This window comes from Dermacentor silvarum, chromosome 4 (assembly GCF_013339745.2).
Source record: "Dermacentor silvarum isolate Dsil-2018 chromosome 4, BIME_Dsil_1.4, whole genome shotgun sequence".
Taxonomy (NCBI): Eukaryota; Metazoa; Arthropoda; class Arachnida; order Ixodida; family Ixodidae; genus Dermacentor; species Dermacentor silvarum.
The window spans coordinates 42,126,265-42,140,359 of NC_051157.2; the positions used below are offsets into that span (position 1 = coordinate 42,126,265).

General features: G+C 42.0%; 2 protein-coding genes across 2 annotated transcripts in view; one reads left to right on the plus strand and one right to left on the minus strand.

The window, feature by feature from the left end:
• LOC119448575 (C2 domain-containing protein 5-like) overlaps positions 1 to 14,095 on the plus strand; it is a 41,041-nt gene that overhangs the window by 16,544 nt on the left and 10,402 nt on the right. Inside the window, exons 13-14 of the mRNA XM_037711807.2 lie at positions 10,631 to 10,764; positions 11,563 to 11,737. Of these exons, the coding sequence (XP_037567735.1) occupies positions 10,631 to 10,764; positions 11,563 to 11,737 (309 nt within the window). The remainder of the gene's footprint in view (positions 1 to 10,630; positions 10,765 to 11,562; positions 11,738 to 14,095) is intronic.
• On the minus strand, positions 6,761 to 8,677 carry LOC119449872 (BET1 homolog). The gene is given in 4 exon segments (XM_037713154.2): positions 6,761 to 6,916; positions 6,918 to 6,989; positions 7,889 to 7,974; positions 8,523 to 8,677. Coding segments are annotated over 4 exon segments (336 nt in total). The 5' UTR covers positions 8,560 to 8,677; the 3' UTR covers positions 6,761 to 6,775.

Consider the following 14,095-nt stretch of genomic DNA (forward strand, 5'->3'; position numbering starts at 1 on the left):
CTTTACATTCTTTGGTGGCGGGCGCATTCTATCGCGTTAAAAGTTTAGATGTACAATATGTGCAAAAAGCTGAAATTTTTGGCAGCTGGGCATGCAAGCTGCACTAGTGTATGCAACCAACATCATATGTCACGTTTTTGCTAACCTTAAGCACAAACCACATAAAAATCAAACTTTTTAAACATTTTTTTACTTGTTATTTAATGTCACCAGGAAAGAATGACGTTCTCATTCAAGTGAGTTCAGTGTCTTTGTCTCTGAACTACATCCATAGCCTCAACCAAGGGGCAGCTGCGAAACGCACAAACCTAATACACTTAAGTTAACAACTTACAAGTTACTATTTTTGGCAATACAAGTGCTCTTTTTTCTTTCTTTTTTTTTTCATCATGGGAAAGCACTGATGTTGTGAAGCCCAAGAGAGCTCAAATATTTTAATTAGGGAAACATGACCCAAGACGTTTTTGCACATACTCTTAATGTGCTGTCTGTGTATATTTTGTTGTCATGTTGTCATTGCAATCACCCACAACTGTCATTATCTTTATTACTGTGTAGCATTGCCTAGCATTGAGTGCCATGTTATGCGCCGAATGTCATTTACTACAGTAATGATGTTGAATTTTGTTATGTCACCTTACTGTAAAACTGCCTGTACTCTAAGAACAAGCTGTGCTTCAAGAGCTGCGATCTAAATACTGTTTGATTCAAAAGTAATGGAAAAGTAATCCTATCTAGTTCAAGAAGTATAAACTATAGCAAGATGTGGTTTTCATGCACACCTAGGGAATTTTTTTTAATATAATAAAAAAGTCTTGTGACCAGAGAAGTTGCATTTGTCACAAAGAGGTGGTGCTGTTACAACAGAACAGCCACCCAGTTTCAGTGGTGATGCCATTAAAATCGTCATCATAAAGCCACCTGTGGTGGGAAAGAACTACTCCGGCTAAGAGGTGTATTGTTATTGTAAAAAACAACACATATTTCTGTGCATATTTTGGAAAACTGAATCTTGCAATGGTCTATACTTTCAAATTGTTAATTTCTTGTTCTTTTTTTTTTCCGGTTACTTTTGGTTTGCCCATGGGAACGGAGATAAGGCTTTGCGTGGAATCCACGGTACCAATTTTAATGAGGTTTGCTGCATTTGAAAGAGGAAGTTGTAATCCACTGCCTACTTGGAAGAGATCTTTAATGTAGGCCGCCTATTTTCTTTTTTTTACAATTAGCAAAGACGAAGCCACAAAGGAAACCCAATACGAGTTTCTCAGCAAGAAAGCTTTGGAGTTGAACAAAAATTTGTCCTGGTCCGGGAATCGAACTAGGGACCAACGCCTTCCCGGGGCAGTCAGTCTACCATCCGAATTTACCAGGAGGCTAGCAGATCGCATAGCAAGGCTGAATTAATGGACAACCTGAAGTGCAGGGATACTGAATGTAGCAAATCGGTTCTGCAGTGACTCGCGAGTTGGAGGAAGGAAGGTCCATGCGAGGGGTAAAATATTGTCGTCCACCTTACTGTAGCACTAAGCGACAAAGGATTCTATAAAGAACTGCTTCCTAATTTGAACGCAACAGGTTCAATTCAGATTTGTATGCTGGTTGTCTAGTTCCTAGACTGTGCGGATATTTGAATTGGAAAAAGTCGGAGTTGGCTCCACGCGCGAGTTTCTTCTAAAAAGAGTACTGATATCACATTTTCAACATTTTTTTTGCTAATATAAGTGAAGGTCCAAACTCTCTAAACCTTTTTTTAAAATACTACCCAGCATCAGTGTATCCCAAACAATGTATTATAAGACTTGTTTCTACGAATTGGTTTCGGTATCGGTAGCCAGCAGTTCTACGAGTCATTACTTTCTGATACACTGAGTCGCCCTATTCCTGCAATCACTGTGGCTGCCACACGTGACTGCAGCCAGAAGATACGTGCAATACATTCCTGTCTATTTTTTATGGGCAGCATCATCGTACCTAGCCTTACAACTGCGCGATGTCAGCAAATGTTGTTCTGTTTCATGAGGCCACAGTAATGTCGATGATGCCAGAACAGCATTTCGAGACTTACTTTAGTATCAAATTGAAATATGTTACGAGTGCTTTGCAATCTTCACACTTGTTAAGTATCATTCGTTTGCATGCGAGAAGCATGTGGTACAGTTTCTACAACTTCAAAAGTGTGTTTTTTTCACTGCTAGGCAGCTTCCTTCTCGTTTGAACTGCTCCGAGAGATTGTGCACATGTCTATCGACCTTTGTATAGCGCTTTTGTACACTGTTAATGCAGTTTTCGCACATTGCACAGCAATCCAGCTATGTCAATTGTCGCAGAACGGTAAAGTTTTTCGCCTAGCCCATACTGCTCAATCCAAATAGGCAGTCTAGCACTCAAGCTCATGATGAGACTCTGGTCAGTTTTTGTCTGCTATGGGATACAGGCAGCAAATAGCAGATTGTGCAAAGTCATGGCCATGGCTGCCGGGTCTGCCAGGTTTGTGCTGGACTGGCTTGTTTTAAGGGCCCTTATTGTACGGTATATTTGCCTTCTTTGTGATTTTGCTACTTGTCTACTTTTCACATTGGTGAGGGGCAATTCCTTAGTGCTATAAAATTGTTGTTAATGTTGGATTTTGCAAGAGGAGTTATGTTTCACACTTGAATAGCAACAAATCTGCAGCCACGCTATGTATTACTGTCTCCACAGGTATGCCACAGAGCAATAGTTCTGTCATTGTTCAAAGGCATCTTTCATATCCACTCGAGTCACATAAGTGATGGATACCTGCGGTGGCCGTTTATTCTTGGCTTGGCTCCTATTCTCACTTGTGACCCAGGTTGACTACTTTCGGCTGTTTTTGGGGGAATATTGTGTGGCTAAGTTTTGAGTTTTAGACCAGGCAACTCTGGTCATGGTCAACTGCTCCTAAGACGAGCGGATAGAGGTCAGCAGATTGAAGTGCTCAAGACCTTCTCTAGTGATGTAAAAACATGAAGTTTTCAGACTTAAAGGGATGAGACACAGGCCAACAGACTGTCTCCTCAATTTAATGTTTCCTAAGGAACGGAGATGCAAAAGAACATTGTCTACAAGGCAGCAAAGCCAAGAAATTGAGCACTACTCAAGGATCTCTGAGGTCATGCTTTACCAGGGGCTGCTGCATTTGGCAACTCAGTAGGTGGGAGAAAGTGGCTCGCTCCCACAAATAGTTGCATGCAGTAAGTGTGAAGAGTGTCGGGACGGGCAAATCCTTTGCAGGAAAAATAATTAATTTACGTTATTATCAGCTATTGACTATAGGCAAGTCGTGGTCAAAATGATTTAGGTCACTGGGAGCCTGTAATCCCACATTTCTAAAGTGGTTGTGCTACTCCTTGATGGTGGTACAGCATTTCCTCATTTAATGAAACTGTGTTCTGTGTCGGACATTATTTTGTTTGTTTTAGTATCTATTTTGAACACTATAGTCTGTGAATTTGGTTTGACTTCAGTTTTGCCTTTGGCATCCCTTTAATGGTATATCATCTCTGTTTCTGTGCTATTGGTGCAAAACAGGCGAGAAGGCATACCCCATGGCACGTTCTTGAAGGGATCCATATTAGCCCAATCTCAAGCTTTGCACTTGTTTCTCGAGCAAGCCAATTACATTGTGCTAGAAGATAACAAAAGCAGCTCACCGGTGCTTTGGTTTGCATTTTCTTCACTGACGATGTCATTAGTTCTAGCTAGTCAAATGTCAAGTTGTTGTTTGCCACGTCTGCTAAGTGTTTGTCGTATTGATTCCATATAAGCTGGAACAAAGCAACAAAAAAAAAATGTGTTTTGTGTTTGCTAGTCCTTCTACTGAGCTTAATTTTCCTTGTGTGCGTTTACGCTTTGTACAGTTTCATTCATGTTTTATAAGCGTCTAGTCAAACATTACTTTATTTACATTTTAAGACGTGTTATGGTATTCTTCAGAGCAAGCCTTTTTTTGCTGCTTCAAAAGAGAGCCCTTGCCCTGAGCGATGATCACACAAAAATCTTATCGATCTAAGAAAATATTCTAGAAAACATATATCAAAGTGCATTTGTTCAATTTAATATGCACAATGCTTGCTGTATCAGTGATGTTTTTCTTCTCTAAGAGGAAGCTTTTTGGCTTTTTGCTTGCTGTCAGAATGTATGTGAAATGCAGGAATGCTCTGTTAGCCATGCGGTAAACCATTTTGTGTGAATTCTATTGTATCTAAAAATTAAAAAGTGTCGTAAGTTTTTGGGAGCAGATTTTTTATTTAGGCACACATTCTTTTTAAAAAATTGCTTTTTTTAAAACTGAGGCATCTTCTTATCAGCTCTGTAACTACGTAATAAAAGCTGGTGTTGCATTTACATAAACCAAGTTCGACAGGACACCTAAAGCGGACAAAAATATATATATAAGTTGCCCTGGAATATCTGTGCAATTTGCGTACTGCAGAACTTTCCATGAACATGTGTGCATAAACAAAGCTAGGATTTCACGTGAGTAAAGTAATGCATTACATTTGCCTGCCTGAGAAGCTTGTAATAGTTCATGGAATTGTGATATCTGCTCTTTGTACAGAATTGGCGCTTACACTTATTTGCCAAATTTCAGTAACTAGCATAAGAAATTTGAAGGCCTAAATGATATGTCTCTTTCCAATAGTCCACTAAAGTAGAACTGCTCCTTTAGAATTCGACAAATTAGACTCAAATCATTCAGCAGCTGCCGTGATGAGAATTTCTGCATTTCACACATATATTCGAGCTGTGAAATAGGAGTTGGCAACAAGAAGCGTGGTTATGAGGGCGCCGTTTCAAGAAGCACTAACGCACAAAATTGGCCCACGCAACATGAAGAAGCCCCACATATCAGCAATACTTGACGTCCAAGCCATCTTTGTTCTTGTTTCACCAACTTGTTCCATGTCATCACTGTGTATGTGTGTTACTAGCCACCAACAAATGTCCATACGTAGTAGAAAATCGGATGTGGTTTCTGAAGCATTGCAAGGCAGCGAGCGTTAAGTTTTAAGAATGTTGTTCAGTGTGTTTGATGGCTTACTTGTGACAGCGGGAGGTTTTTCTCTCCCCCCCCCCCCCCACCAAACGAAAACGAAACCGCTTGTTTTTGTGCATTCGTTAAGTGTACACCCATCGTCGTTGAGAGGCAGCTGGCGTGCGTTGTGTGTGCGCGGGTCGTGAAATGCTGATGTAATTTTTCGCAGCAGTAAAAAAAAACACTGATATTTTCTTTTTCCCAACAAATGTGTCTTGTCTTCTTCACAATTACCAGCCTAATTTATGTCCAGTGCAGGACAGGGCCTCTCCCAGTGATCTCCAGTCGTAGACGTCTTGGACGGGATGACTCCATTGAGTGCCTGCAAGTTTCCCCAATTTCTTCATGCCACTGAATTCTGTGCTGTTCTCATCTGCTTTCTTTCTTTTTTTCGCTTCCCATGTCACCTATTCTGTTACTCCAATAGACCACCGGTTGCTGGTCTAAACATTAGATGGCCTACCAGACTCCATTTCTTCCTCCTAACCCTACACAGCCCAACATATCATTCTTGATATGCTCTATTGATGCTTCTGAACACTGATTTAAGCAAGGCAAAGTTGCCGTGCTAAATAAGTACCAATACCGGCAGTGCCAATACAGTAGACTCTGCCTAAATGGAACTCAAGAGGACAGGAAATAGAGTTTCGTTTATCAGAAGTTTTGTTCATGCTAAGAACGCAAAATTACGAAAAATTGTTTCATTTCGAAGCGCCAAGCGTCCTTTATTTTCACTGCGGCGAAAAAAAGATGTTATTGTGCCCTGCTTCGAGTATCGCAGCTTCTTTTTGCACAAGGTTCATGTGATCTCGGTTTTTGACTGTCGCCATCACGATGCACAAAACAAAGAAAAAAACTAGGCAATGTGAACTCTACAGAGTGGCCACTGATGTCCCGACAGTGCAAATGACTGATACAGTGAATTTTCTTGGCTATTGGGCTGTCTTGGGCTGAAATTCTTGTCAACCTTATCCTGTTTCATATCAATTATGATAGCCGATGAGCTAGGCACAATTTCGGTTCCATTTCCATTTAACTTGAGTTTAGAAAAAGAAGCGTTCTGTTTAAATGAAGCTTGTTGACATCGTTCCTATAGTTGGCCAACCAAAGTACCGACTTTGGTACCGACTTTGGTTGGCCAACTATTCCCATTTATCCGGCATTTACATTTACGAGAGTTTCATTAATTAGAGGTTCACTGTAGTAGCGTTTTCAGTTGCAAGTAGTTTACTAAAGCAATTATGAATTAGTGTACTAATTATTTACTCGAATATATATATTCCCCCCCCCCCTTTTCTGCTTGTGCCCCATAAATTTTTTGTCGGTAAAGATGGGCTACATCATATTCTAAAGGAGCCAAAGACTAAACTTGGCAAGTTTCAAGAACTTTTACTCTGCCACAGCTGCCTAAATTCAAGAAAATACTTCGAAATCTGTGACATCACTCGGACGAACAGGCACAAAGGTTTTAGCACAAAATTTAAAAAATAGTAATTTGAAGGTCATTTCGTCTTGCATTAAAGAACCTCGTACCACGAAACTATTGAAGTTGTGAGAATAATTGATCAGTGTAAACTGGCGTTGTGTTCCTCATTAGTGCGCTTTTAAATGCACACAAAGCATAGTGGTGTCAAGATCCAGAGGCAGCTTTCATCCACACTAAAGAAAGTGAGTACAAAACAATTTATTTACAAACACTTTTTTTTTTCACATCTATTAGCCCAGCTTAATTAACATATATATGACAAGAAACACAAACAGGGAGAACATCATGAGGTAAAAGATGTAGCGATTGTGGCCGGACCGGCTCATTCTCACGAGTCGGCCCATCGTCGATTTCAAGATGCCCTCGCCAGCGTTCAAAGTCCGTGCTCATTTCATTTAGCATCTTGTTTTGGTACTTGACTTCATGGCCAATGTCTATTGACACCTGTTGCATAACAGATAAAGAAGAAAGCACTGACAATCAAATTTAGTGTCTCAAGTCAAGGTCAAAGACTAAGAAAATATTGAGCACCATAAGCTACTGTGTACAGCGCCTAATCGATAAGCTTCACTAACTTAAGAGGCATTGATGGTGAAAGTTACAGTTGGTGTTGCATGACCGCTGGGTCTTCTAACGAATGCGATCATTCCACTTATGTGCAGGCATCACATTACACGGAATGACCTGCAGCACAATTAATGGTGAGAATGCTTAGTTCGTTCCGGAAAAATATTGCATTAGTAACAGGAAGACCTAATAAGGCCCACATCACATCCTATTGAGCATAATTATGGTCTTGGTGTGCTCCAGTAAATATGAGATTGGTTTTACAGCTGGCAAGGCAGGTATTCTGTTCAATTAAATTACCAAACCATGATACTTGTTTAACAACCCTTCCGGAAATTTAATTGTGAAGGCCCTTGCAGCACTTAAGGTAGAACATTTTTTTTTTTTTTTTTCAATGTCGAACAGTTTTGTAACATCTAGCTTTGTATTTAAACATCCACTACAACTTAAGAACTGGAACTGGCATACTTTAGCAACGCACCACACCGATTCTTATGTTTAATAGTAAGCTGACAGGTGAGCGATTTTCGGTGCGACTGGGCAAGTGTTGGCAGATTACACTAATTATAACTTTCTTAAGGACATCGGGAACCTTCAGTTTCTCTCGTACACTGAGGAGCACAGAGGCAGAGCAATGAGAAGCTGGCACATAGACGTAAACTGCTTTGTTCCATTGAATGTTGCTGAGCCATTGGTTTTTATTACGTCACTGTTCCCTCATGCCGTCGCACAGTTCAACGGGATAGTACATTCTCAGATAACAGGATGTTATATACCGTCTTCAGGGCAGAGATCTTCGATTTCAGGCCGTCAATCAGCTGAGTATTCTCCTCCTCCACGGTGTCTCTGTAACTGGATCCATCTGAAAGGTCATTTACGTAAATTGGAGACGAGAAGCAATTCCACGCGGCATGATTTCGCGCGCATGCTCATGGAGCAAGGTGCCAGACAGGCAACGCCGGCGAACAAGTCTTCCTCAAAGCACCACCGAATGAGGAAATAATGCGCGTTTTCCTTTATTTATTATTTTTTTTAGGTACACTAGAGCAACGACTGTTTGTGCAGTCAGTGAACGATTGCTGTCGCTCCACCCATCGACTTGAAACTACATATTGCAGAAGCGAAGCTTCCATTGAGTTGCAATTTTTCATTGAGTTGCGATTTGCAAGTAAGAAGTGTCGATTTTTAATCGGTATAACCTGGCCATGACCCCCGATTAGTTTAGCAGTCATAGCATTGAACTACCACAGCATGGGACACTGTGACACCGGCGCCGAACTGATCGTGTCAACGTAACGAAACCAGTTTAATCGTCTTTGACAAACGTCCTGAAAACAGCTGCGCCAATCAACACGCCAGCGTTGACAAACACGCCGTGCCACAGAGTTTAACAAGGTAAGGTGCACTCACTGGCATATCCTTGTGATGACGTTTGGGCTCGCCGCATTTTGCCAAGTTTTAGTTTTGCTAGAGTATCAATATTTGCCGATAAATGCCAGATCCATTCAGCACACAGGTGCTTTCGCAGCGCTCAGCGCTCAAGCAAACAGGCTTGCGCTACGTCATCAGTGCGCGCCGCTACGTCATTTACGATGTCAGCGTTGCCTCATTGCAGCTTTAGGACGTGGTGAGATTTGGACGAGTTCAGTAAGTGCTGTCCAAATTCAGGCGTCATAGGGTGGTGCTCTCTGAATTTAAAATGCAGGTCTTAAAGGCTATACTTTTGCTATTTGAGGGCGCTGAAAGGGATTTTGGGAGCCAGTAATGCGTCATAGAGTTTTGGATACCAGGTTCAAACCAACGTTGGTTGAAACGTCTATGACGTTTTGTCGCCCGCATTCGCTTCCGCCACATGCAACCAGCAAAATCATAGCCTTCAAGATTAAATTTTTTTTTAATCAAAAAAGCTTTACCGCTGGTACCGCTGGAGCCTAAATTTGGTCACAGTCTGTGCCTTTACATATGTTTAAAGTGCTTATAAAGACTTGTTTTAATGTAGATGCCGATAAACTGAACGTCTGTGAATTGTTTGCGTCTCCCGCAATCACTTCCGCCGCATGCAACCAGTAAAAACATAGCCTTTAAGATTTGCATTTTAAATACAGAGGGCATTGCCCCATACGGCGTTGTTTGTGGGAGAGCACAAACAACGGTGACGTACAGAGGCAGAGTTCCCAGTAATTGTTTAAAGAGGTTAATGCTTAGAATTCTCTGTGTTTGTGTGTTTCTCAAAAATAAAGGTAGACCATTAAACAAAATAATAAGTGCTCAGTGACGCAACCCACCACCCCGTCAAACATTCATATATCCATTTATTCCTTCATGCATTCATTCATTTATCCATTTATTATTTCAATTCTAAGCCATAGAGAAAGAAACTCTAAGCCTAGCCAATCCAAGTATGTTATGACGGGTCTTCCTCGTTTTCGAGCGCTGTGATGCGTTTTTTGGTTTCGATGATATGTAGGTATTCCAACTAGCAAAACCAGCGTGTCGTGCAGCAGAGCTTCAAGACTACTTTGACAGCCATCCCGTGTTCGTGAGAGCCAGCGGTATCGGTCCCTGACCTCCCAAAATGGTAGGTAGACAGCTTTCGTGTGTGTTGGTTGTTTACGAATGTGAGCGGTAAGAAATGATCGTTGTCTTTTGATTATTTTGATGCTAAGACGGTGACAGCTCGACTAGTGTGTGTGTGCCTCCCTGTCTGGAACACCCTCTTCACTATCAATAGTAAGGAATTATCGTGGTCTTGTCCAATTATTCTAATGCTGAGATGGTGCCAGATCGACTAGTGTGTATGCCTCCCTCTCTGGAACACCCTCTTCTGTATCAATATATTTCTGCGCGGCAACAGCTGACAGAATTCAACGCTTGCTTGACTGCTGCTTGCCTGGCTACCTGTTTAGAAAGCTTTGCGGTTGTCGATGTTGCCTTCTAATATGTTGAATTACAGTCAACTCTCTTTAATTCGACCTCAGTTTATTCGGCTTTTCGCTTAATTCGAACGCTTTCAAAAGTCCAATAAAAAAACCATACATTGCTATGGAAAAAAAACTCGCTTAGTTCGAAGGTGAAAGCATGCCGCTTCGGTTAATTCGACGCCCGCCAGCGTCACCTCATATTAGAAAACACAAAAGACATTCAGCATACGGCGCTAGTGCTTCCCTAGGCGTGAAGCAATATTACTTTACTTTTCGTAACTTTTAGAACTACTATCCTTGTTTTTGTTCAACGCTGAGGCAGCATTTAAATATGTCGGTGCTCGTAGCCGCATGCGAATTGAGTCGTGCTTCAAGAGTATGAAGCAGAAAGACATCACAGATTACTTAGAGCGATAAAAATACTTGAATTCGGGAATTGTGCCTCATTTGTTCATTTGACCATTCCGATAATTCGACCAAATCGCGCTGCCCCGCAAGGGTCGAATTAATGAGAGTTGACTGTATTTGGTTGCAGCAATCCAAACAATGACTGCGGCACATTTTTTCATAACTTGTTCCTTGATTCTTCTTCTCTAGGCGGAAAGGAAGGCAGTGAACAAGTACTACCCGCCAGAATGGACTCCTGGCCACGGCTCCATCAACAAGTTTCGCAACTCCCACCCGTTGCGAGACAGAGCCCGCAAGTTGCACTTGGGAATTCTAGTCATCAGGTGCGTACACTCCTTCATTCTATCATCAGATTCCACACTAAGACCCACACACAAACATAACTGGTATAACATGTTTCTTTTGATATCTCAAATGTGACTACCCTGTGATTCTTCCTTTGAGAGACAGTTTAGCAAACACGGCTTAGAAAATCTCCAGGTTGCTCTGCTGAGAATTCATATCTCAAAAACTTGATGTGGCAGTGTTTGGACATATATCTGGTTGATCAAGACGTGATCGTCCTGTTGCCATAGTTTAAAAAATGAGGAGTTAGGTTCAGACGAGTATGACGTTGATTTGCCGTGTGCGAAACTGACTGACCAAGATTGTTCATGGCTCACCAATTACCTCGAAGGCCATGTCGTATAGTACTTCCCAGATGTGGAAATTTGGATGTCACAAACAAATCTTTCTTTTAGCGTTCGTTAGTGAAAACCATTCTTGTAAAGACCCGTCGCGTGGTCTCTGTAGTTATATCATACTGCCACCCATCACGAGGTTGCTGGTTCGATTCCAAGGCCACAGTGACCATATTTTGATGAGCAGGGAATGCTAAATGCCTGTGTACCACACTCTTGGTGCACCTGAAACAGACCCAGGTGGTCAACCTCTTTCATAGCCTCAGTGTTGCTTTGCTTTGTTAAGCCTCATCAGTGACCACCAATCATTCATGCGAAATCAGTCCATTCACGTATGACTGCTTTTGACCGGTGCAACTCAATAAAACTGCTCCAACGAGGCTATGACACCCGATTTTCCTCGACAGTCATGAGTAGTAAGATTAATTATTGTCTGCTTAGGTTCGAGATGCCGTACAACATATGGTGCGATGGCTGTGGCAACCACATCGGCACGGGCGTGCGCTACAACGCGGAGAAGTCCAAGGTGGGCATGTACTACTCGACGCCCATATACAAGTTCCGTATGAAGTGTCACCTGTGTGACAACCACTTTGAAATCAAGACCGATCCACAGGTAAGTCACAATAACTATTGTTAGATTTAAATTCACCATGATATATATTTTTTTAACCTTGCTTTCGTTTTTCTATTAAACTTAATGCTGAAGCTGTACACGTCCTGCCAGTTTGTACCGATGTTTCCAAGGATGAGCCCTACTCATTCATGACACACTTTGCATGACTGTGGTAGCATGTCATGCATGTCAGCTCATTTCACCCATGGCTGCTAGCTTTGGCAGTCGTGCATGTTATTGTATAGCTTACAATTTGTTTGCTGCCTTGAGTTTAGAGTATGTTAATGCAGGCTTATATGTTTTTTGAAAAAACTCTGCTGATGTCTTACTCATTGTTTCCATTGGCTACGAGAAAGATACCATAGATACCATTTTAGTTATGTTATTTAATGAGAACACTAGTATATGCAATAAACTAAGTGAAAATATTTAGTATCTTTTGTGAACTTTCTTCAGGAAGAACTCGGATTTATTCAAAGGGTAAGCTTTAACTTAGCTAGTAAGTAGGCTAGAATACACAGAGAAAGATCAAATCATTTCCTCGCCCATGTGAGTGTTTTAGTCATCCTGTTGAAGCTAAATATGAGTTGGTGGTTGTATCATAGCAGCATTTCTTGCATGAAATTAATGGTGCTTAGGTGAAGTTAAACAGTATTGACATCCTGCTATAACACATCTAGATATGTGGGATCATCTTACAGTAAAAACCAGGTTATGTTGAACCCAATGAAAACAAATTAATTTGTATCTGCAGCATTTTCTGAACTTTCTTAAGCTGCAGTGAGAATGCATAAACAGACGGCTACATCGACCTAAAATTGCATCCACATCCACACTGTCTAATGGCTCCATCAGTTGGCTTTCCCTGTGTAAACAGACTGCTACCACACCTGTCTTGCAGATAAAAGAAGTTTTCCTTGAACCGTGGTCTGCACAATGTGCATATATGAGCTGAAAAATTCATTTCTCTTTCAAAAATTGTACAAAAAATGCAAGTACACCGCGGCCATGCCTTGTCGTGTCAGCAACATCTCAATTAAACAGGAATGCCTTTCGCCCCAGGGGCCTGTGTGCATCTCAGAAAGTTAACCGAACAGCTAGCCAGCATCTCTCTTGGTAAAGTAAGTTTATTTCAAAACTACAAAAAGAAAAAAAGGAGGAAGCCTCGCTCAAGGATCGTGTTTCGGGGGCAAATTTTATAAAACTTTAATATCATATTGCAAGCTATATTGAATTGCAGGCACTGTCTTGCAAGTTCAATATAAACAAGCCTGACTGTATGTGAAAAACGTTGGATTAGGCTAGAAATGCTGGTTTTCACACACGGTTCAGATGTTGCCTTAAAAAGCATCACCTGCTCTGGAATAAAAAAATTCAGTGTCATTTCCACTCTGTGAAGGTGATGACAGCGAGCTGTGTATGTGGTGATTGACCATTGCCTGCGGTGAAACGTTCCGAGTTTGTGGATCGGGGCCACATTGACGGTTCGCATTTCTCTTTTGCCTCGCGGTCCTGGCGGGCACCACACTTACACTGACGTCCCCGACCCACTCATAGTCTGGTCTCATTCCATTGCCGCCGCCGCGCCCATTCCCTTTTCTGTTCACACCGTCGTTCTTGGTAGGCAGGCTGTTCTTCTTCAGACGGATACAACACGCGCCTACCCATTTCACAGTCAGAGCAGAACTTAGGAAAGGAGCCTACTTAGAGCATGACGTCAGGAGACAGAAGACACTCAGATTGGTAGGCACTAGTTTGAATACGTGGGATGGCGCACACGTGTATGGTGCGAAGCGTAGACATGGCCCGACGCAGGTCAGAGTATAGTATAGTAGAACCCCGCTGTTACGTTTTGCACAGGACCGTAAAAGTAAAAAAAACGTAAGGAGCCGGGAAACGCAAGAGCCAGGAAACAGGAAAAATTTGAGAAATGGGAGTAGTGTTGACCTGCACAACAATATTATGTTTATTCTTACGTGCGACATAAAAGTAGTTTCGCCCACGACAGCCCGAAGTATCGATTGAACGATGAAGCTTATACCAAGGTAAGTATAGTAGTTTTATAGTCTGTAGAACTTGTAAACGTTCGGTTATTTAACTATTAACAAACATGGTGTCGCAGCGCCCACATGCGAAACATGAACACATCAACACTCGATGAGAGCGGACACGCGCAGTTAAGCGCTGCTGCAGAAGCGAGCGAAGTGAACTTCGTGCTGTTGTCTATCGCTTCAACCCAAACTGAGCGCCGAGAACACGCAGCACGCACAAAGCCACGAGCCGCAGACGCACCTACACTGCGTAGAATCTGCCCCCACGCAGATCGCTTTCAAGAAACGGCCTGCGGGACCGCGCGCC